Raw genomic sequence first — 24,047 nt, 5'->3', positions numbered from 1 at the left:
TCCCTGCCTTGTGTTGAAGAAAAGCAGTAAGGAATGATATCACCTATTGCTCTTTAGCTTCTATTGCCCATGTGCCATATCTTTTTAATCTCTTTAGAATCTCATGTTTTGTTTGAGGTGATCCCTGTTGGGTTTTTGTTTTTTTTTTCTCGTTTGGAATTTTTCCAAGACTTAATTGTGAGGTCACGGTTACGGATTGCAGTCATAGAATTCATTGAAACTTTGATTTATTTCTTACATGATAAGAGGCAAAGAAGAGGTATCTTTTGACCAAGAAAATGGTCATCTAGAGACTGAACATGTCTAGAAAACAGTAGCTATTGATCACATGTTCCTGGTTTCCAGAAACTTGGAGCAGTTAATCAGATGCAGTGTTTTGATGTGCTATAAGAGCTGTCTGTCTTACAGTCTACCCCAAAGTCTGCCAAGGGCAGTGCAAAGAAGGAAGGGTCCAAACGGAAAATCAACATGAGTGGCTACATCCTGTTCAGCAGCGAGATGAGAGCTGTGATTAAGGCTCAACACCCAGACTACTCTTTTGGGGAGCTCAGCAGACTCGTGGGGACAGAATGGAGAAACCTTGAGACAGCCAAGAAGGCAGAATATGAAGGTAAATAGAGACTTGTCATAACTGGCTCAGCTTTCTGAGGGGATGTTTTCAGGAATGCACGTGCGTAGGCAGGTTTTACTTTCTTGTTCTTTCCACTTGCACATCAACTTTGTGCTGGGTACTGTCCCAAACGGCACCCATCCAGCATTTTAGATGCCAGCTTTGTCCTGACTGAGCAGAGTGCTGCCCCTGACTTGGCCTCTGATCCTGGTGTGGTGTTTTTTGTTTTTTGTTTTTTTCCCACCCCCCCCCCAAAAAAAATTGCTCAAACAAAAATATCTTGCTTTTAAAAATTGCATGATTTCCTTTTTCACTGAACCCTATAAGCACACATGTGTTGAGCTGGGGAATGACTGTACAATGTTGTGAAGTGTAATTTTGATTAAACTTTATCTGAAAGGGTGCCTTAAAATCAGTGACCTTCTGTTATGGCTCTTGATAAGCCGTATGTTTAAACTCCAGGCTGAGGCTTGGCTGAGGTGCTTGGTTTCCTAGGCCAACCCTGGCCGGAGCTGTGTTCGCATTCATAGCTACTTTTAAGTCTCTTTAATAAAGCTCAACTGCCTTCACTTTCCCATTACTCTACAATAAAATCATTTTGCACCATGAGCTATCATTCAGGGATTTGGTGGTTCTTAGCCATTAGGGACAAATACTTAAGATTTTTTCTGTTTTCTTTTAAAAAATATCAGGCATGGCTTTAATTAAGAAATAAGTAGTAAACAGATTAGGAAGGACTGTTGCCCTTGGAATTGTGTTTTTTCTGTTTAGAATTTTATATATTGGTTCATTTTGTAAACGTAAAGCCATCCTCCCTACAGTGGTCAACTGTTACTCTGCTTGGCCAGGTCCAAATCAATTATTTTCCAGCAAACTTAAAGAAATTAATTGTTAAGGCTGCCTCTTTTATTAAAGTTTATGAAACCTTCAAAGAAACCTTTAAAAGAAGATTTTACTTTTTCAATTACAAATGATTGATTATTATAAAATTAGCTGACAGATTTCCCTAAGGATCTTCTGCATAACCCTAATCCTGCAAGATGCTCAGCCAGTAATCATTTTGTGACAAAACTAGTTTGAGAAGCACTCCAAATTTCTCTCTTGGAAACTTAGTGCATATTCCTATGTTAAAGTCTGTAAGACCTACAGTAAAGAAACTTATTTTTTATTACCTGATACTTTCTGAAACTTGACCAGGTATTTATGTAATACCTGTTGATATTCTGAAGAACTAATACATTACAGAATATTCTTTGAGAAGGCCAAGTCAGTTCCTTGAGAACCTAGAACTTTGAGGAGCCCTGATATTTCTAACCTTAATCAAGTTCAGACCAAATATACCACCCAGTTGGAAGAGTGTTGAAAGTTAAGCAAACATGAGTGTAAAGCCTGTCCCAGGGCAAATGAAGTCAGTACTGGGTGGCTGATTACTTAAGAGTATAAACAGGAGAGAGAAATGTATCTGGAGATAAAGTAAAAGTAAAAACACTGGGGCAGGGCTGAAGAGAAGGAGAAATAATGGCTTCTGGGAAATTCTCCCAAATTCAAAGGGGAGTCTGTGAAATTTCAGGGAGAATCTAGTGAGGGTGATTTATATACGTCAGCCAGTGTCTGCCTAAGACACAAAATCTGTAAACTTTGGGGATTCTGATCTATTGAATTCAATACCCAAAGTTTAGATTTTGGATGGCTTAGTTTATTCATTCTGTTTTCCAAGACAGTTCCCCAGTTGGTCTTCTCCCAGAAAAAGCCAACAGGTAGTCCAACACGCAGTCCACAGGCCTGAATTTTTCTGCCTTTTCAGCTTCATTTTTTTGCGCTCCCATTTTACTGTGTCATTTGTGTAATGAAAATACTAGAATTTAATGTGGGGGTCTAGGTCATCAGTATTTTTTTTTCATTGCTAACTCAAGGAAACAGGTTGTCCCTCACACTCATTGTACAGGGGATCCGTAATCTGGGACAGTGTTAGTGAGTGATGATAAGTCTACACAGCAACTCTGTCGCAGCCAAGGAAGCTTTGACTTGACTTTTACATTCTTACATCAAAGGAGAATGAGATGTTGCTTCTCGATTTTCTTTAAAGCCATATGACCTTGAGCGATTTCCCCCTTAGATCAGCCATAGCCTTTTGAATTCCATGTTGGAGGGTTAATGTGTGGCAGTTGGCGTGTGATTATCAGGAGTCAGGGCCACAGGGTGCCGATTCTCTCTGTAACCGTGGACAAGTCATTACCTATCTCCCAACCTCCGTTTGCCCATGTGAAAAGTAGGATTTCCTATGTATGAATTGTGAAGCAGAGTAAACCCTGTACTGTAGGAGCTTTGGGAATACTAGACCTCTCTAGTAAGGGTCAAGCCTGCTAGCTCCCAAAAAGACTGGGAATGTGATCGTTTGGGTGCTGGCTGTGGAGGACAGAAGGAGTGAAGAGTGCAGCAGGGCATATTCAGCAGCCACAGAACTGGCACGAGCAAATGCTTCTCTTGCATTTTGGATGAAATAAGAGTGGATTCTGGAATTTTTGCTGATTTAGGAGGATTTATGGTCATTATTGAATTGCTCAGTTTCAGGTAACCTGGTTTTCTCAGTACATTGTCCACTGCTACATGTGTGTCTATATAATTCCCTGCTTCCCATGACTGTAGCCTTGAGTATCGTGCATTTTTCCCCTTGGGGTTTATTAAACATGACCTCTTTGCTTCATTAGAATGTAGAAATTAGCTGTTGACTCTCCCTCAAACATTGTGGAGGAGGCAGTGAGCTACTTTTCCCTTACAGAGTTAATTTTCTTCAGCTGCTAAAACCCCATGACACTAATGACAAGAGTCCTCAAATCTTAGTAAAATTGGGTGCAAGGAATCAGGAAAATATAGTAAGTAACAATTGTGCCAAAAATTATAATGGGCCATGGAATTGCTTCATGTTGAAATTATAAATAATCTATAATGCTATCAATGCTAGAATAATGGTAGCGCTTCTCATCTTCAAGGTGCCTCGTGAGATGAACCACGTTGGTTCCACTGGTGATGTGTTTAAATAAAACCTGTGCTTTCTGAATGTGTGTTGCAGTCTTAACATTCTTGAAATCTTTGCAGACCAGTTCTCAAGATGGGATAGGAAAGCTGGACTCTAGGTTACCAGGTGAAATCGGCCCGACTCCTCCTGTGTTGAGACTAGTCGTCTACTGTTCCTTCCATTGAGACAGAACTGTTGCCTGTGTTTTTACTAGTCCTGTTGAATGCAATGGATGGTATTTTGAATTCCTGGGTTAAAAACAGAATTGAAAATCTGAAATGCCTTTACAGAGCGGGCAGCTAAAGTTGCTGAGCAGCAGGAGAGAGAGCGAGCAGCACAGCAACAGCAGCCGAGTGCTTCTCCCCGAGCAGGCACCCCTGTGGGGGCTCTCATGGGGGTGGTGCCACCACCAACACCAATGGGGATGCTCAATCAGCAGTTGACACCTGTTGCAGGTAAAAACAGGAGCTAAGACCATTTTTTTCCACTTTAAGAAATTCCTTCATTTTTTTTTTCTCCAGTGAGGAGTAGGCCACAGTCTCTAGCCTTTTCTCATGACAGATTCCAAGTTTGAAGTCATCCGTGTCGTCCTATATTGCCTCTCCCATACGGACAGTGCCTCCTTTCTGCCCTAGAAATGGGCCCTGGGCCCAACCCTGGGGAGCTGATAGGGAGCAGCTAGCTCTTCCCTGGCTGTGGGCATGGTCTGGCGATGTTCTTCACTCCAGACTGCCCTTGAGAGAGCGCTATGGCAGAAAGTATAAGTAGACCCTGAATTCTGTTCTAGGGGGACTCCCAAGAGAAAACACAAAACCAGCCTTCAAGTGGTGTTGATTTTCTGTCTCATTCCAGTATTCAGTTTGCCTTGTTCTGCTGCAGCCATTCTTAAAAGACTGACCATTTAAAAGGATTTTTGGCAATGAATTCTAAATCCTTTCTGGTCACCAATGTGCATGACTGCTAAATGGAATACAAAGTCCTTTTCAATTCATTGTGCCCACTCTGTAATGCTTTTCTATTTGATTACATTAAACTGCATTTTCTGTTAGTATCCCAGTCACATATTTAAAAAAAAGAAAATGATGAATGTGGTTTGCTTGTGTGTGTTGTCTCTGGTTTGGTGGCCATAGCAGATTTGGCTATTCTTGAATTTCATATCCTTGTCTGACATGTGTCTGATGAGAACCCTGCAGACCACCTCCCTCCTTTGGGTCCCTCCTTGGTGATCTCTCCAAGCTAGGTGACATCCTTAAGAGCCACCTGTGTTTCTTCCTAAACAAGCTGTCTAACCTCTTTCACAGTGAGTCCAAGACAGTGTTGTCCAAGGCAGGCTTGTTGGAATGCTGTTTTTGTTTTTGCTTTTTTCATTTTTGTTTTGAGGAAGAGTAGCATAGGATAACTTTTCCATTGTCGCTCCTAACTTTCGTGATGGCAAGTTCTCAAACGCACTGTCGCTCAGCTCACAGTTGCCCTCGCCAAAGCACATCTGAATCATGGCTTTCAGTACTTCGGGTGTGACTGATGTGGATCTAACAAGTCTCATAATCGCCTGCTCTATTCCATGGCCCATTTTGGTTAATGGGGTTCCAGAGGTTTTTAGAAATCAGGCCTTGAACATGGGGACTTTGAAAGTTAGAATTCCCTTGTTGAGCTCCTGTTTTGTTCTATTTGATGTGTGATATTGTAGCACTGTGCCCTTGACTAAAAAACCCAGGGACACATTAACAAAATGAATACAAACAGCTAAAAACATTAAAAAACAGCAGCTGCAGCATTTTAGCTCCCTGTCGGGGAATAACAGCATAGAGCTCTGATGGGTGAGGAGGGTGGGCCTCTCTAGAAAGTCCCTGTTCCATTATTAAGAGTGTGCTGCCCAGGCTTTGCAGTCTGGGGAGTGAAGGGCAAGCAGTCTCTCTAGTCTTTGGTCCACAGTGGGAACTTTGCAGCTAAGAGGAAGATTTGTCGTGGACTTACAGGTTGCTTAGGGCCCAAGTGTTAGCTTTGTTGCTGTCTGAGACCAGCTTTGCTTACAAGCATTGAAGCTCATTTGAACATGTGACTGGGATATAAATGCCAAAGTACAGTTTAATGAAGACAAGTGTCGTGTCTTTCAGTTATTCATAACTTCTCCAACCGCAGCCCATGAAGGCTGCGTTCAGATGGGCTTTTGTAATTGAAAGCAAAGCCTCCTAACATTCTTCAATTCCCACCTGCTTATCCTTAAAAGTGATATTCGGTGGTGAGGTTAAAAGGTAGTTAAGTGGCATTGGATCTTCTCGTGTTTAAGTGATGGTGTGTGTTCAAAAGTAATGTTTACTCTCTGAGCTCTCATTTTTAAAAATGAAACTCACAGTCCTATTTCATGTATAGAGATATTGCCATTTAAAATTTTGTTTTATTGGTTTGTGTAACTAAGGTTTTTCAGTCAGCTTAGATGTGACTATTGAAGCAGACTGAATCAATTCAGAATTTTCATTAATCTCATAGCTTTAAAAGACTAAACTTTTGTAAATAAATATCTTTCAAATATTTCTTCAGGGAAAGTTGAAGAGTAAAATTCTCAGAAAATGGAAATTTCTGCTGTTCTCCAGGGTCTCTTTACAAAGAGTGTTTTGTAAAAATGAGGTTTGGCCCTAGTGCTTCAGCCAGGTCTCCCTCAGCCCTCCCTTTGTACGAGATGCTGTGACCAGAGGAGATTATGTTTCGGGGGGAGCCTTGTGTTTCTGTTATTGCAATCATCACAAACCCCAGAAAAGTCAAGTTGTTTTTCTTGTTTAAAAAAATGTCGTGTGGCTTTAAAAGTCTTCTGATAGGTGAGTCCTTGACATTTTGCAATTATTTTCTTACTTAAACTCCTTTTTGTTAGAAGCACTTAGTTTCCTGAACTTCTTCCCTAGCCAGCAGAAAATATTTTGTTATGTAGAAAATAAAGGAGTAAAAGTCTCTGTTCACAGAAATTCTGTACCTCAATTAAAATGCTCCTGTTAACTGAAGGTTCACATGGGGGTATTTGTGAGCTTGGAGATGGTGATGACAAGTGGCCTTTCCCACGTCAGCAGAGCCTGGTTCTCCAGCTGTCCCTCTGTAAGGTCTGCATGCAGACGACAGTGACCTGGGCTTTGGTTGGCTTGGGGGGGTTTAGATTTTATCTTTATTTTGTCACATTGTGAGATCTGAAGACGAAACATCATTCATTGTGATGGCTCTTAGAAGCTATTCCCCAGCTCAAGGCCGAGCATGATCCATTCTTACCAACAGAGGTGGGCTAGAAGGAAAGAGGAGTGGATGTGGAAGTCTTGAAACACTCTCGCCCCCAAGCTGGAGAAGCATGCTTTGTGATCAGGACTGTGTGCCTCATCTCCCCCCATTCCGATTTCCCCTCATGTGTACCCATGATAGGCATATGAGTGTGGCAGAGTGGAATGATGGGGTTTCTACTGTTCATTTAGAATTGCAGTCGGCAGAACTGGTCACTCTGTTTGAACAGCTTGTAATAATCATGACCTTGGGAAGGCTGTTACTGGAACTCCTCTTTATTATTATTTAACCAAAAACATGCAGCATATTTATCCCAGAAAAAATAACTACAAATAATAATATACTAAGTACTAATTCATCCAGAAATGTTATATTTCATATTTGTAACTTTTTATTTTGTTCATTATTGCAACAGAATAATTGCACTAATTGCTGTTACATCATGCAGTACTAAGGGCGCTTTATTCATTGATAGTGCATGTGGGGGTGTTGTTATTACTTAGCTCATGTTGCATGTTAATGATGCATGTCTGAAATTTGTTGTGTCCTTCAAGGCATGATGGGTGGCTATCCGCCAGGCCTTCCACCTTTGCAGGGCCCAGTTGATGGCCTTGTTAGCATGGGCAGCATGCAGCCACTTCACCCTGGGGGGCCTCCACCCCACCACCTTCCGCCAGGTGTGCCCGGCCTCCCGGGCATCCCACCACCGGGTAAGAGCTTCATCTTCATTCACTCGTTAATCTCATCTTCATATTCTCTTCTTCCTCCCTCAGCCAGTTGCTCCAGAAGGCACCTGCTGCCCATTGTGGCCAGGCCGTCCCTCACTGAAGAATCCTAGGGATGTCAGCAGCAGGGCCTGTACTATGTGTGAGCAGGTGGTCCAACACCTGTGCCCTCGGACACCTGGCTGCCAAGCAGCAGCATAGGACACATGGCAGAGGCCAGACTCAGCAGACCAAGAGGCAGGAGGCATATTCTATAATTACTCATGCTATTTGACATGTGCTTGAAAAGCCAAACACAGCCTAGAAGGCCATGCCATCATATCAGTGAATGAAATTTCCCAAATTGCCTGTCGAGAGACCCATATAAAAGCACATAGTGTTCCTGGGTGCATTTCTTCCTCTGGTGCAATTCTTATCTCACAGGGTCTTCTGTGTAGAGTCGCTGCTCCGTCTCTTTCTCCTCAAGCAGCTTTTTAAGGGGAGGTTGCTAACATAGAGCTCTTCAGAAGTTCTTTGGTCAGTCAGTCTTGGGAACAAAAAGGGAAGGAGGGGATGAATTTGCACTGAACTAGTTTTCAGTATCTGAGTCCCCTGAGAATCATGACATCCCGTTTTAGAGAAGAGCATAGCCCTCCTAATTGTAGACATTGGTTTGTTTGTCAGCAGAAGCGCAACGTTGTTTTATATAGAAACATAGAAGTGGAGTCCAGAAATGGCTGTATTCATTTTTAGTTTATAATGAATTAACAAGTTGAAAGATTATTTTTTAAATATTTAAATGAAAGGAAAATCACAAGTTCCCCTATTAATTGTCATCATGTGCACAAAACCTGACTCTTATCTGTAATCTAATTGAAGGGAATGTGACTTTTAGATGACTTGGAATAGCACTTGGTCTATTACTTTAAATGTCAGCTAAGATTTGCTTACACCAATGTTAGACATACCAGTCACAGGGCTGTACAGGTTCCAGATGATGCTTCAGAGGGTAGGCCCAGCAGTGGCCTGGCCTGGTGCTCTGGCCGACCTCTGTGGGGCTGTTGCTTAGAGAATGGTCATAACTCCACAGAAGTGTTTGCTCCAGATGTACCTAGAGAAGATGTTTGTGTGGGTGAGCGCTTCCTTATAAAACTGGAGCAGATGGTGTGCCAGGAGTTGCTGCAGGAGGCATCAGTTGTGAGACAGGTGCTCACGTGTAGCAGGCAGAATTGGCCTGAATTCTGTGCGCTCACCCGGGCACAAGGTGTCTCACTGCGTCAGTAAGACCAGGTCCGAGTGGACACCTTTGAGGTACACGTGGTACTCAGTGGGAGCTCCCGCTAAGAGCCTCTAGGTAACAGATGGCTTTTGGTGAGTATTGAGGCTCAGCTGTCCTCCTTCCCTCCTTCTCTAGTTTCTAAATTGCCTTTAAAGGATGCCCAGTACGCCTGGTCACTGTCAGGGACACAGGAAAGAACCCCCTGAGTGCCTGGACACACACGTCTGATCGGGCCGTGAGAGGATGCAGGGAGCTGCCTGGAGACTGCACTCACACTCTCAGCGGCTGTCCCTTGCATGGTGTTTGCAAACAGAGGCAGCAGAAGGACTTGCTGATTTGTTTGTGGTGCCCTGGAAAGCACTGATACAGGCAGCTTAGGGAGCCCACTGTGTTGTGAGTTGTAATGGAGGTGAGTGTCCTGGGGGCCAGGGGCTAATATGTTGCTGGAGCAGCAGCTTACCCACCACACCTTCTTCATTTGGTCACAAAGAATCGTTAGGAGCCTCCTATGGTGGTCCAGCCACCCTTCTGGGTACTTGGAATATTAAAACCTCTGCTTTGTAAACACAAAGCTTGTTTTGCTCAGTATTTTCTCTTAAGCAAATAAGAGGACATCTAATCTTCCTAGAAGTGGCGTCTAGCAATTCTGGACCTTACGCTTGTGGGCTCCCTCTCTGCATGGTTGAAAGATCAGCATTTTAAATCCGCTGTAGAATGAAGGTAGCGCCTCTCAGTTCTTCTTGCAGCCAGCACGACTTGTTTGGGGTTTGAGGAGCAACTCACCAGGGTTTTTGGTTGTGGTTTGTTAGTTTTGAATGAATGGGCTCCTTGCCTATTTTTGTGTTTTACCAGGTTAGTGAAAGGATGGTCCTGAGATTAGAATGGCCTGAGACACTAAATTGAGTCATCTCGCTGTTGTCAGCTAGCACCTGTGAGACAGCAATTGCTTGTGAGAAGTCGCCAAGGGAAGTGTACAAAGTTATCACCAGAGGTGTAGTATAGCTGTCCGTCCTAGGGGTTCTGAAGTCTCTCCTTCTTCGTTCTTTTGTCATTTTGCATTTGAAGCGATAGCAGTGAGGCTGCTCTGCTCCCAAATGCTTCCTCTTCAAAGAGCTGCCCTAGCAGACGAAAGTGGCCTCTCAGCCAGCACTAGTGTGTCCAGTTAGAACCAGAGGTGCTGGCGACCTGCAGGGGGACAGCAAGGGTGTGTGTCCAGCATCAGCGGAGCTCATTTCACCAAGCACTTGCCCAGCCTCTTCCCTCGGGCCCCTGCTGGCCGAGCACGTTGTGCACTGCTGAGCCTGACTCCAATGCCGTTACTGCTGAGATTGAACACAGGCTTCAGGTGCTGCAGAATCTGTTGTCAGAAGAAAAATACCTTGAAAATAGCATTGTGTTCTGACTATAGCTTACCTGGGAAATATTTCTAGAATTCCATACGAGGTTTAAATCATTTTCTAAGCCATGAGTAATTGATGTACATGTGACAGGTTGTACCAGCTCTGTACTTAAAGTATCTAGAAACAAAAGAATGTAAAGTTTCTGTTTAAATGCTGCATCCTGTTTTGGGTGGTTAGGTTTCCTATCCTCAAGACTTAAGGACAGAGGTCCACAGGGTGGCATTATCAGTGACATCATTTCTTATCAGACAGTAGTTTTCATCCCCTCAGTCCCAGAGACTCTAATTGTGCACTGCATTCTGAATTATAGGTGTGATGCACCAAGGAGTGGCCCCTATGGTAGGGACTCCAGCACCAAGTGGAAGTCCATATGGACAGCAGGTGAGCCTCCCGTTTGACCTTCTAGGACTGCACACAGTTCCAGTCCTTTTCTCTCTGAGCATGTGCAGAGTATCTTTCTGCCTCACCATGTGGTCCCGTGCTCTTTCAGGTGGGAGTTTTGGGGCCTCCAGGGCAGCAGGCACCGCCTCCATATCCCAGCCCGCATCCAGCTGCCCCACCTGTCATACAGCAGCCGACAACACCCATGTTTGTGGCTCCGCCACCGAAGACCCAGCGGCTTCTCCACTCAGAGGCCTATCTGAAATACATTGAAGGACTCAGTGCTGAGTCCAGCAGCATTAGCAAATGGGACCAGACGCTGGCAGGTAAGGAGAGGCCTTTAAGCCTTGGCAAAATGCGCAGTTCCTCACGGTCCCTTGCTGCTGTTGGCATGTTGTATCATAGGATAAACATTATCCATTGTTATTATAGAAACAAATAAATAATACATTTAATAGAAGGATTTGGAGCTTCTTTGCATATTAATATACACTGAAAACATTTTTTTGCTAAATTTCAAAGCTTAGTTTTGCCATAAATGTCGCTGCCACCTTTTTAAGTACATTCTGAATTTTTCTGATTATTTTTCAGGCATATAGATGCATATGGGTAAATTAAAAATTATTATTTTGCCTCAGTGAAAAAAAATGATTGGAAAATATGTTCCCATTGAGCTAAAAAGCTGTTCATTTAGTTCAGCAGACTTAATGTTGTTTCAGTACATACAAAGTACTTGCCTAGTTTCTGGAGAGAAATTTGGAAGTTTCTACTTGTTCTTTGTTTCTAAACCAAATTTGATTTCTTTCAAGAGTAGTAGGTATGTTTTCCCTTCCTTCACATATTTATCTTTGAAGTAATTATTAAATATCAGGGGTGACTCCAACAAAATATTAATGATTAGATCTTTCAGGCGTTTGCAACTCTTACGTTCCCATTCTAGCGGAGAGTTGTGTTAAATCATGCAGCTCTATAGCGAAGTCGTTGTAAATTAGATAATTTCTGAAATGCAAAGCATATAGCAGCCATGAGACATTCTTGCCAAGGATGCTGCCAGTGGGTAGTCTCAAACCAGAGTGAAATATTTTTCTAAAAACCAAGATGCCTAATAAAATGATACAGGAAGTTTGCTTGGAAATATTCTGCAGAGTTGAAGTTTATAATATTTAATTCTGTGTTTGGATAAATCAGACTTTAGTCCTGAAGGAAAATTTGTCACCTTAAAATTCCAATTTATTAAAAAAACAATTCCAATTTATATTTATCTGTCTGCACTTTAATTTTCAGCTAGAAGACGTGATGTCCATTTGTCGAAAGAACAGGAGAGCCGCCTACCCTCTCATTGGCTGAAAAGTAAAGGGGCCCACACCACCATGGCAGATGCTCTCTGGCGCCTTCGGGATTTGATGCTCCGAGACACCCTTAACATTCGCCAAGCATACAACCTAGAAAACGTTTAATCTCATCAATTACGTTTCTTTTATAGAAGCATAAAAGAGTTTTGTGGAACAGTAGCCATTTTAGTTACTGGGGGTGGGGGGAAGGATCAAAGGATGATAATTTTTATTGCATTTTATTGTACATCACAAGGCCATTTTTATATAAGGACACTTTTAATAAGCTATTTCAATTTGTTTTTGTTATATTAAGTTGACTTTATCAAATACACAGAAAGATTTTTTTTGCATATGTTTCCTTCGTTTAAAACCAGTTTCATAATTGGTTGTATATGTAGACTTGAAGTTTTATCTTTTTACTTGTTGCCATGGAACTGAAACCATCAAAGGTTTTTTCTTGGCTTGGGGTTTTTGTTTTTTTTATAAAAGAACAAACAAAATGAAAAAAACACACACATGACAGTTTACAGATTAGTTTAAATCGACAGTGAAATGTGAAGTTGGTCCTAGTTTACATCTGAGAGAGGGAAGTGTGTTTGTGTCTGTTCTGTGTGCCTGAATATCTTAAGCCACTTTCCACAAAAGCTGTTGCTCCCAGGTGAAATGGAGTGCTTTCTCTGAAAGGTTGTTCCTTAGGTTCTAGGTGTTTGGCAGACTCGGGGCAGTTTGCTCTGTGGACCCTAAGGCTTGCTGCAGGGGCCCGAAGTCAGTGCTGTGCACCCTTCTGCAGCCGCACCCCTCCCGGTCACCAGAGGGAGAGGCACGTCTTTTCGTGCTGCATAAAACGTCTGTGATGTCAGCTTTTTTTGCAGAAGATGTGCACAGCCCTGAATAATATTTAGTCTTGGCAGGTAAGTTTAAGGGTACTTTTGAACTGTTTATAAGGAGTTCCCAGTTTATGCTTATCCATGTTAAATAATTTAAAATTTTTAAATTTGGTACGTTGGAAAACATAGAAGTTCATCTTGAAGAAAGCGTTGAGGTGTGCGTGGAGTTGATTTCCTTCTGAGCATAACACCTAACCTAACAGAGGGAAGGGGTGTGTAGCTGGACGTGAGCCACATCAGGAGCACAGTTGTGAATGGCTGGATTGCCGCCCATGCCAATGTTCTGTCGTTCTTTAGTTCCTCATTATCAGATGTGGCCATTTTTCTCTCCCAAGTTTCAGGGTTGTAATTCTCAATGGGAAATTGAAGGCTTTCTAAAATATTTAAAATTGAGCTTATAGTTTTGAATTTCAGGAGAAAAGAATCAAAATTTAAGAAAATGCTCACTAAAAAGACGATTACAGATCCTAAGCCCTTGGGTTTGATGACCCTCTTTCTTATATGACCCTAGAATAAACATTTAGAGGCAATGTATGATGTTCAGACAGGTAGACAGCATCCACCAGAGAACATTACTTCACTTGGGGCCTGTATTTTTAAAACCTGTTTCAGTGGAACAGGGTGGTTGCCTTCGTGGTGGAGTTTCCACTGCTGTTTGCAAGTTGAGAGTGACTCTGAGAGAGGATACATTTTTTCTTTTAATCTGGTATGGATCAGTAACTGGATGTTTAATTACCGTTCTTACTAAATCATGAGGACAAGTATAGAATGAGGAAAAGTCTCTTGTTGTCTAGATACTTTAAATATAGGAGGCCCTTGCAACTTAATTGCCTGTAGTCAACCACTGGATCTCAGTTTGCATCAAGTATTTTAAATAATTTTTAAAAATATACTGCAGTTCTATGTCAGTACCTTATTGTTAAACTGAATCAGACAAAGAAAGCCTCAGTCCTTGTTCTTTGGGTCACTGACTCATGAACTTTATAATACAGATTCTTTTATTTCTAGCCATCCTTGAATTACACCAAAGAACCTGAAATTTAATTTTGGTTAAGTTATTTATTTATTTCATGCATTCATTTTATTTCCCTTTTTAAGGTCTGGATAAGACTTCTTTGGGAAGCCTCTAAAAACTCTTCAGTTTGGGCTACATGGGGCATTAGAAGCCAGAGCACTCCTCCTCCAGGCTCCCCACTGGCACCAAGAGGTGCTGGAGGAATCATAGATCCAGCCAGGGCGTCCCTGAGGCAGTGCAGAGCTGGGCCAGGGGCCACCAGGCAGGCCTTAATCAAGTTGAAAAAAAGAAAACTATATATATATATATGTATTTATTTTAGAATCATGTCTTTCTGTATATTAACTTGGAGTATATCAGTTAGTATTTAGGATATACGATTTAAAATCTGCCATTTAAAATTCCATCCCTAACTCCAAAAAAGAAAAGGAAAAAAAAAATGTCCTAGCTTAAGAAAGTGCAAGTGAACTATACATCTTTTCTTCATGAGTTTTTGGACCTGTAGTGATGTGGCTTAGAAAGTATAATGGCCTGTTTTCAAATGTGAGTTCATGTGGAGAAGTCTTTTGTTTATGTGGGGGACAAACCTTTAGGTTTAAAATAGTATGTTTGTCGGCCAACTAATTTAAAAGACCGTTTTTTTTTTTTTTAACCCGCCCTTCCCTTCCTATGAGGAGGAATTGAGGGGGGGGTCATTTGTGTAAAATCTCCAAGTTGGTGTTGATGACTTTTCAGCTTGAACATTTTCAGACCTGATTAAAACTTGGTTTATTCTATTTTCTGTATCAAAAAAGGTTTGAGTGGTAACTAGTCTTATAACATGTATGTATCATATGTTTGTTCATCTAAAGCTTTTTAACCCAAATAAAAATGGAGTTTGCAAAGTGATTTGGATTAACCAGATTTGGTGGTTCTGTTAAAGCTTGTGTCCAATGTTAGTTTCAAGCAGATTTCATTCCTGCAAGCACTGATAACATGCTGACAGGGACACAGCTGCCATTTTAAGGGAAAAAAGAAAGCTCCTTGGGTGCAGGTGAAGGTGTGTCCAGACCCCCGGTTCAGGACTCAGGCTGTGTTAACACGGGCTGAATGTAGTCAGACTGCGGCCTGCAGTGCCCCACCAGTGCTCTCAGGCTGGTGGCCAAAGAATTCCTAATGAGTCTTCAGCAGGGCCAGAGATGCAGGTTGAAGTTAAGATTGAAGAGAGTGTTGCGGAGGGTGGAAGGTGAGGAAAGCAGTGTAATCCACCCCAAATAGCTTGTCTGGGTACAGAAGAGGCAGATGGCCCAGGTGTATCTTTAACAGGTTTATAAGCTCTTAAAACACAACCACACTTTTAACAGAAAGTGTTGGTAAAATCAACCGTTTTTCTCTAATATCACTTTGCAAATCCCTGTGGTTCTGTTCTCCTGAGAGTTGAGGGCTATACTGTTATCTATGTTCAGGAGCGTATTTTGAATGATTGTTAATGTAGAAACATTCCAGCTGAGCACTGTAGAAGGAGGTAATGCTGAGTAGTATTGTTCCTTTTTAGTTTGGAAATGTGCTAGGCCAGCTGAATGGAAGTGCAGAACCAATCAATTTAGTAGACTGTATCTTTCCCCAAGATAGATGTGGTATTCATGTGTTGTGGATTGCACATAAATGTGGCAAGAAATTCCAAATTTAATATACATCTGAAGACTAAGCCCTAGTATTGCTTTACTAGGAGAGAAGTTGCTTTGGAAAACACCATTGTCGAGGTATGTATTTTTTAAGAAGAGAGATATTGTGATTAAGTTATAACATCAGCAATTTAGATAAGACTTCCAAAAAGGACTGCTAGAGAAACAAAAATAGCCCTCACTTAGTGTTTACTATGTGCCAGACTTTCCATATTAATCCAGATAATAAAGTGAGGCTCCAAAGCCCCTATTCTTTCCCAACACCACAGTAGAGGTAGATTTCTAACAATAAGTGCTAATTAAATGTTTGTCATTATAAAATAATTGCTGTAATTTTTGAAATTTGGGTTATCTTTTCTTAAAATTTTTTACCTTGTCATTAACTGTAGGGGGAACTGCTGTTCTCCAATCAGCATAGAAGAGCATTGCTGTTTTGACTTTAAATCATTAAGTTCCAATGTCTAATGAGTAGAATCATATCCCTAGTACCAAAATCCACTGCCATCGAGTCGATTCCGACTCATAGCGACCCTATAGGACAGAGTAGAACTGCCCCATATGGTTTCCCAGGCTGTAAATCTTTATGGAAGCAGACTGCCACATTTTTCTCCCATGGAGCGGCTGGTGGGTTCATACCGCCAACCTTTCAGTTAGCAGCCGAGTGTTTAACCACTGTGCCACCACCAGGGAGGGCTCCTTATATTCCTAGTAGGGGAGTTAAAAAAATGTTTGAGGCAAAGTTAAAAAGGATTGTAGCTTAGCTGACACAGATCTGTCTTACTCTGTAGCATCCAAACTAACATGCTCTGAAAGTTTCTTCAGTTTAATAGTCAGGCATTGTCCTTCAGCAAATCAACGCTGAAATGGAAAACAAATGGAGAGGAAACCCTAGGGCAGGTTAGCACAGAACTCAGGCTAGTGGTTCCCTCAGGGGTGGAAGCAGGGTGATGGACCTGGGAATGAACCCACAACCGCCGCTGCATGTTGGAAATGCTGTGGTGGAGAAGGTGGGTGATGGTTTTATTACTCTAGTTGCCGTAAGAGGTGTGTATGTTACATATTCTGTAAAGCTGGGGCAGGGGGAGGGAACATGAAATAAGACCACACAGTTGAGAGGAAAGCTTCATCACCACAATTTTAATTTCTTGTGCAGCAGTCAACAAAAATGTCTGTCGGGTTAGGTTCACTGCAAACTCTTTAGGTAACGTGACTGCGTGTGAGGCTGTGATGGGCCACGTTCCTCCCCCCGGTGCTGCTGGTCTCCCCTGACTTTCACACTCAGGCCATCGCTGGCAGTGACTGAGCCTGCCGTAGGTGGCGCTTTGCTGAGTCTGAGGAGTCAGTGGTTCTTATGCACAGTGCATTGGTTCTAACGCAAATGAACTAAAATTGGAAGAAAACAAAAATTGAGAAACTTTTTAGAAAGATAACGTTTGTGGCAGAGATCATTAGCTTGAGGATGCCCTGTGGCTTTAAGCATCTGCTTGCTTATTCATGAGCAATAGTTAGAAACTATCTTGAAACTTAGTCTTCTCTAATAGATGCTTTCTTGTTTGAAAGGATGTTGGACGTGCTTATCCAAGCATGGAAAGATGCCTTTGCTTTTTCACCAGCTGACCCAAACTTATTCTGGGTCAGATTGCAAAATCTCTTCCAACAGATTGAACTTCTGGTTTAGTTCAGTCTGTGGATGCTTTACACTGGGTAGGTTCACTTCCTTACAGAAGGAGCAAGTTTTTTTCACTTGGCAGCTGGATGAAAGCAGCAGCAGCGTACAGAGGAGTCCTTACGGAGGTCCAGCCTCCTGTGTCAGTGAAGACAAGCAAGGGACGAGGCCACTTCTGTTCACGAGAGCACTTGCCAGGAGTAATGTGCACAGTCAAGACCTCCCGCCACTCTAGCAAAATGTTTACAACGTGGGAGCCAGCAGAAATGCTATCTGCATAATTATTTATCCTGGTAAATGATCTCACAATGGGCAAGGTCTTTTATGTCATGATTAAATTTGAATCCTGCAAAAAAGCAAAGAAGGTTATCATTTGTTGTCCAAAAACAAAGGACTTCACAAATTATTCAGACTGCACTGAAAAGCATCCTGGTTGATCCTTGAATTATTTTAAAATATTTCATGGACTAGGTTCAATGGATGGGTGTATTTTAGGAGGAAACAATTTTCCCTCAAGTGCTGTGCAACAGTAAGTTGAGGAGTGTTTACGCAGAAACTGTAAAACCATAAAACTTCTTTGTAAAGGCAGTTGCTGGAATACTGTGCAGCTGCTGAGGGACAAGCTGTCTAAGAACAAGAAGTCTGGAAAGTACATCTGTAAGGGCGCTGAAACCAGCAGTGAAGTTTCCATTCACTTCATGGACTGCTGGACTTCAGTCTCCGGGGCGTCCTCCAGCCTTCTTTGATACTGTCTTTCTGAGGCTTTTCTACGGTAGACATCATCTGTATCAAACAAAAATTTTGCTTATTTAGATTTTTAAGAAACCAAGGAATTAAAAGTTCTCAGATCTGAGTAGAGTAGTTCAAGCAATAGTCCAGGTCTATCACCTATTTCTGAATCTCAACGTTAATGTCTAAATCAGACAAATCAAGTTAAATAAGGACTGTTAATGGAGCTCTGGACGTTAATAGGAGTCACGGCTTCAAAGACAGGAACCCTGTAACCATCGAGTGAGTTCCTAGCACACCTCTTAGCAGTGTTTAAGACCTCCTTTTCCTCCGTTTCTATTCTGCTCTCTGAAATCCTCCTTCCTAACTCAAACCTGGACCCCTAAAGGCACCTCTTGCCCTGCAGCTCTCCGTGGTAACTGCTCCCTCTCCCACACCCAGGAACCTCAGGGCCACGAGGTGAGGTCAGTTTCCTTTCTCTCAGCTGCTACTTTTCCAGGCTTGATTCTCCACCCTCATGTAAAAAACCCTTTGGGACTCATGCCAGCTCTGCATGGCAAACTGCTTTCCATCCCTCCCCTCAGTCCCTGAGAACTCTGGCATCTAGTTCAGACTTCTTGACCCTGTCCACTCCCGTCTCCCCAGGCACCACTACACACAGGGATGTGGCCTTCCCCTCTCTGGCCTCTTGGCCAAGTCCCTAGCTTCTGCAATCCATTTGCAGTGTCCCTCTGAAGTAATAAATTCAAGTATTCTGCTCTATGATCACAACTGCTACCACCTTCTAGCCCTCCTGTCCTTGGACCCCACCAACTTCCTCCTTAAGCCCTTGGCCCCTGTCTTCCCTCTTAGCCTTCTTGTTCTCTCTTCCCACCCAAGACAGCAGAAATTCCTCCACTCTCTTGTCGGTATCTTAACTTCTTGACAGACCCACAAAACCTCAACCCCAATGAATCCAACTTCCTCTCTTCTCGGCACCTCACCCAGCTTGCTGGGTGCTGCAGAGCCAAGTGGCACATCTAACTGGGTCCATGGTGACACCACAATCCTGTTTCCTCAGCCATGACCCTGACCGCTGAATGGCCAGAAAGTCTTACTTCACAGAAAGAAATCGTCTGTGAAAAACTCTTCAGCTAACTTCCAAGGGCTACTCCTACTGCCCTGCTCTCATCTCAAGACCCAAGGTATTTCCAGCCTCTCCATCCCCCATCACAGGATCAGCATTTGCATATCAAGTCTTTCCCTTCCTGGGACGTGTTACCTCCAGAATCTGCCTCCTTCAAGAGTCACACTTGCTCATGGTTTTCCTCCTCACCTCTCTGGCCGTTCTTAGGCACCCTTCAAATGTCAGGGTTTGACTCCTTTGGCTTTCATTGCCATCCGCTTGTGAATGACCCACAAATCCAGATCTCTGGCCCAGATCTGCCTCCCGAGCTTCAGATCTGTGTAACCATCTCCAGCTCAGCACGTCCAGAATGGAACCCAGGATCAGCCTGCCTGTGTTCCTCACCTGGACAAAAGGTACTCCCCAGCTCCAACTGTGCCACCGGAAGCCCCACCTCCTCCCTCATCTCCTGTCAGTCACCAAGCTGTCACCTCTACCTCCAGGGCGCTCTCCGCCCCACCCTAGAACAGGCCACATCTCAGACTTGGACACCACACAGCCTAAATGTTCCTGCCAATCTCTTCTCCACTAGGAGCCACTCCCCAGACATGTAATCTGCTGCTTAAAACCCTTCAGCTCTTTGCATTCTTAGTTCTCCTGTCCCTCTGTGGCCTTACCCAGGCACCTTTCTAACCACATCACCCTTCACTCTGCTCACCAGCTTCAGTCCCTCAAACACAGCACAGTCCATCCAGCTGACTCTTCAGCTCCTGGCTGACATGGTAACTCCTCCAGGAAGCCTTCCCTATACCATCCACAGCCCCGCCCCTCCTTCCCTGTCACAGCACTGATAATACTTTATGGTAACTGTCTTTACAATGTCTTTTCCATTAGAGTTCTTCAGGGGTGAGGGACCCTCTGCCTTGTTCATTACATCATCTCATCAAGCTAACTCATAGGGACAGTATGTGTGTCAGAGTAGAACTGGGCTCCGTAGGGTTTTCAATGGCTGATTTTTCAGAGTAGATCACCAGGCCTTTCTTCCAAGGCACCTCTGGGCGGACTCAAACCACCAACCTTTTGATTAGCAGCTGAGTGTGTTAACCGTTTGCACCGCCCAGGGACTCACATATCCTCTCCTAGGTGCTTGTTAAATATTAATGAATGGATGAACAAAAGGCGGAAAATTTTAGCACTAATGTAATAGCAAAATGAGGGTTAGCAATTCCAAGGGGATACAGTGTTTCAGCAGAGGGGCAAAGCAGAAAGGGCCTAGGGGTTGGGAAAGGCTTCCTCCAAAGAACTGCTCAGCAAAGCAATGCCAGACATTCTTTTCACAGTGCTGGGCATCTGACCCACAGGCCAAGAAGCCGGTGCCAATGACTTCGCCCTGTAAAGACAGTGGCAACTGGCTAAGCCAGGCAGACCAGCTCCCTCCAGAGTTCGGACTGAAGAGGCCGGGGGTGGGGAGGGGGGGTGCCTGACAGGTAGTTAATAGTTTTCCTGAGTTCCCAGGATCCACCCCTTGAAATCTGTTCCTCGGAACCCAAACAGTGTCACCAGCATGAGCAGGAAGGGCAGGCTTACGACGAGGCGGCCTGACGGCACGTGCCCTCTCAAGTGCAGGAAAGGTCTCAAGGTTGGACGTCAATGTGCCTTTGTCGCCCGCTTACAGGAGAGCCCGGGCCGGTCTCCAGGACCAAGCGAATAGAACTGCACTTGCCCTTCCTACAAGGTTAAAGCAGCTCAGCTCTGGAGCGCCGAGTGCAAGGAGTTGTCTGCAATCTAAGAATGCGCCCAGGGAAACGGGCCCTCTGCTGCCCCATGCCTTCCTGAAATGGAACCGAAGCTGCCTCACCCCCACTTACAGAAAGTCTCCTGTCCCACGCGCACTTTGATCATGATCCATTCCATCGCTGCTCCGAGGACAAAAAAGAAAGGCAGGAACCTGTAGATGCCGAGTCGCTCCTTCCCGGGAACCCACTGCAGAACTCGCCTCACCGGGGCCCTGGAGAACATGCTAGACCAAGGTCGTGGAGATGGGTACGGCGGAACCAGGCGCGACTGGAGCTGCTCCTGCCCTTGGCTTGGTGCGCACAGACAGGGTCGAGACCGCCCTGCCAGCCCTCGCCCGGTTTTGCAGGCCCAGCGCTGCTCGACCGACTCTGCTCCGCCGCCGGGCGAGTGCGGAACCCTGCGGGGCAGTGGCTCCGCCAATCAGAGTGCGGCGGGGCTCGCCGATTCGCCAATCAGAGTACGGTGGGGTGCGCATGCTCCGTGAGGCCAAACCCAGACTGAGCGAAGCCGCGCAGCCGCTTTGGTTCTGGAGGCGGGGAGGCCCAAGGGGCGGGGGGACGCCCACGTGGCGCCGGCCCGGCCCCGCCCCCCGGCAGCCCTGGCGTCGGCTAGTGCCCCTTCCTCTAGCCGCGCCCCCTCCTCTACCACCGCCATCTTCTTCTCTAATACCCTGCTAGAAGTAGCAGTCATCTCTTATGGACTAAATGTATATTGCACCGTACCCTAAAATGCAATTACGCAACGCATTGCGTTTGATTCAGGGAGGTGACTGGTGACTAGACTAAAAATAACCGAATTTGATACGCATGGTTGCCGAAGGCTGAATTCTACCATTATCGCAGCAAAGGGCTAAATAGATGTACAAACAACCCTAAAATCAATAAATAAATGAAACTATTCTGTATTCTGTCGTGGTAGCGCAGTGGTTAAGAGCTCAGGCTGCTAACCAAAAGGTTGCCAGTTCGAACCCACCAGCTGCTCCTTGGAAACCCTATGGAGAAGTTCTACTCTGTCCTATAGGGTCGCTATGAGTCGGAATCCACTCGATGGCAACTGGTTTGGTTTCGTTCTTTGTTTTTGTTTTTCTGTATAGGACGCTTACTGATATACAGGCATTGTAGGTGCTTTTTATGCATCATCTCATTCACAGTAATCGTAGAAGAGCATGACGGTTACAGCGCATGGTCTCTGCTGTCAGACACAACCTGCTCTACAGTGCTGCTTTAGCCAGTCTGTACTTCAGTACCCTAATCCATAAAATCGGGCCGTGAGGATTTAATGAACGTAAAGCACTAAATCATTTTTTAGGATGTAAAGCACTTTAGCAAGGTAGTGGTTAAGCGCTCCCCTGCTAAGAAAAAGGTGAGTGGTTCCAAGTCACCAGCTGCTCCGCCGGAGAAAGTTGTGGTAGTCTGCTTCCCTGTAAAGATCTCAGCCTTGGAAACCCTATGGGGCAGTTCTACCCCGTCCTATAGGATCGCTATGAGTCGGCATCGACTCGAGGGCAAAGGGTCAGTCTGGTTTTATAATAATTACTGAGCCCAAGCTCTTCACATGGATTGTGGCACATTGCCTATTTTCGTCGCAAGAGGTTAAGCCATGTAGACGCTGCACTCTAACTCCAGAACCCTCACTCTTCCCCTCCAGCTGTGCTTGCTGAAGATGTCTCTGAGGGACTGTCACCGCATTACCTATGGCTAAAAAAACAACTGGGAAGTAGCTGTAAGAAGGGAGACAGAAATACTAGTCAATCTAAGAAAATCAAATAGAAGCTTAGAACCAATAAGAGGGTTTGATGATGTGACACAAAACAAGCAGAGGAGAAAAGGAGGGCAAGCAGGGCGTCTCCAAAAGCCGTGGGGCTGCGCGCTGAACGCCTGAGTCGCCTTCTGGATAACAGCCTCTCTCTTCCCGGGACGCACACACCTGCTTGGTGCTCCCACTTCTCTCGGTGGCTTTGCGGACCAGACCCTGCAGCACACCCACCCCACCGCACGTGAGCAGGCTCACGTGTCCTCAGGTCCTCAGCACCCGCCTAGCCCGCTGGCGTTCTCTGCATTGGTTGGCAGCCACCCACAGGCCTACACTTCGGCCTCGATGCTATGCCAGCGCCTGGCCCACAGAGTCTGGCACACTATAGTCTGCAGAGGAGTGTAATGTGCAGCGGAGCTTCGAATGTACACACACTGTTAAAACCGGCGAGGCCACCCTGTGGAGCACCTCAGGGAAACAAAGTGTGCCCCAGGTGGCCAGCTCCACAGCGACCTGGAGCCCAACCACTACCCGCTACGCGTGCGGACTCAAAAAATCGATCTGAGTAGAAGAAACGCGGATGGAGAGTAGTTCTGAAGGGGAAAGAGGAATGTCGGAAGGAAGTCTGGCTACAGTGAGACAAGAGACCGTGCATCTCAACAGGGGGCCGTCGCCGTGAAGCGAGGAGTAGGGCTGGTCGGGGCTGAGCAGGTCGGCGTGGCCTTTTGTTGCGTTCGCGGTCGTAACTATGCAGCGCAGTGGCTCCCAGCCCACCGCCGTGCAGCGCACGACCACGTCGCCCTGGTCGAATTAGATGGGATCACCTCTAAGAGTACATGGAGGCAGAGCGGAGGGGTTGCCTCAGCAGACCTCGGCCACCCTGTAGGTCCCAGGTTCTCCCCTAGCCGGGGGCTGGCACCGGGGCGCGCACAGGAAGGGCTCTTTATTCGCTGGGAGAATAAATGTGTGAAGGGCCCCAGGCTCGGATCTACGGCAGTCAACCGGGGAGTCGGAGGCGGGGAGAGGACTCTCGGCAGAAGGACCGGGAACTAGCGGGGAGGGGCTGAGGAACTGGGGCAGGAGGTCTTGGGCGGGTGGACCCTTAGCGCTCCCGCCCACTCCTCTCCGCGTCCTGGCCATCCGGGGACTCGCAGGGGCGACCGCTCTCAGGCCCTCCGACCTCCCGGGCAGGGGACATCAGAAGAAACGGCCATCGCTGCCGATGCACCCGAAGTGGGCGCAGAGTCCTTCTCCGCGGCGCCGGAGACTGGGGGAGGGGGCTGGGGAGCCTGCCCTGCCCCGCCCGGTCTCGGGACCTCCCGCCCTCCGGGCCGAGTACCGCGCCCATTGGCCGGCTGGGCTCCGTGCGCGGTACCCATTGGCCGGCCTCCGCAAAGAGCACGCGGCCACGGTGGCGGGCGCTCAGTTGGAGGGCGGCGGGCTGGGGGAC

The 24,047-nt window shown here is 45.3% G+C and overlaps 2 protein-coding genes across 7 annotated transcripts in view; one reads left to right on the top strand and one right to left on the bottom strand.

The window, feature by feature from the left end:
- The window catches only part of PBRM1 (polybromo 1), an 83,363-nt gene extending 71,035 nt beyond the window's left edge, over positions 1-12,328 (top strand). For 3 of the 5 annotated variants that reach the window (XM_023727242.1, XM_023727240.1, XM_023727261.1), the window contains 6 exons: positions 409-610; positions 3,917-4,081; positions 7,439-7,594; positions 10,578-10,648; positions 10,758-10,974; positions 11,933-12,304. In XM_023727242.1, coding sequence (XP_023583010.1) covers positions 409-610; positions 3,917-4,081; positions 7,439-7,594; positions 10,578-10,648; positions 10,758-10,974; positions 11,933-12,105 — 984 coding nt within the window. In that variant the 3' untranslated portion in view covers positions 12,106-12,304. Of the gene's footprint in view, positions 1-408; positions 611-3,916; positions 4,082-7,438; positions 7,595-10,577; positions 10,649-10,757; positions 10,975-11,932 lie in introns of all 5 variants that reach the window. The other 2 variants (XM_023727258.1, XM_023727251.1) reach the window with 1 other exon arrangement.
- A 3,843-nt stretch (positions 12,329-16,171) lies between these two features.
- On the bottom strand, positions 16,172-21,149 carry LOC101348721 (small integral membrane protein 4). Of its 2 annotated transcripts, XM_023734101.1 has the most exons (3): positions 20,917-21,149; positions 17,868-17,997; positions 16,172-17,560 (listed from the first exon to the last, which is right to left on the bottom strand). In XM_023734101.1, the coding sequence occupies exons 1-2, from the start codon at positions 21,065-21,067 to the stop codon at positions 17,906-17,908; spliced, it is 243 nt and encodes an 80-aa protein (XP_023589869.1). In that variant the 5' UTR covers positions 21,068-21,149; the 3' UTR covers positions 16,172-17,560; positions 17,868-17,905. The 2 variants fall into 2 exon arrangements, with proteins under 2 accessions (XP_023589869.1, XP_004368802.1); XM_004368745.3 differs by having other exon boundaries at positions 16,172-17,997.
- Positions 21,150-24,047: the final 2,898 nt, after the last annotated feature.

This window comes from Trichechus manatus, unplaced genomic scaffold, assembly GCF_000243295.1.
Source record: "Trichechus manatus latirostris isolate Lorelei unplaced genomic scaffold, TriManLat1.0 scaffold00001, whole genome shotgun sequence".
NCBI classification, from domain to species: Eukaryota; Metazoa; Chordata; class Mammalia; order Sirenia; family Trichechidae; genus Trichechus; species Trichechus manatus.
This window is presented reverse-complemented; position numbering and strand designations above follow the sequence as displayed.

Excerpts from the sequence above, each read along its gene's own strand:
- LOC101348721 (XM_004368745.3), bottom strand. The coding sequence starts at position 21,067 with ATGTTCTCCAGGGCCCCGGTGAGGCGAGTTCTGCAGTGGGTTCCCGGG. Across the intron at positions 17,998-20,916 it reads CGTGGGACAGGAGACTTTCT|ATGATGTCTACCGTAGAAAA; the intron begins GTAAGTGGGGGT and ends TGTTTGATACAG.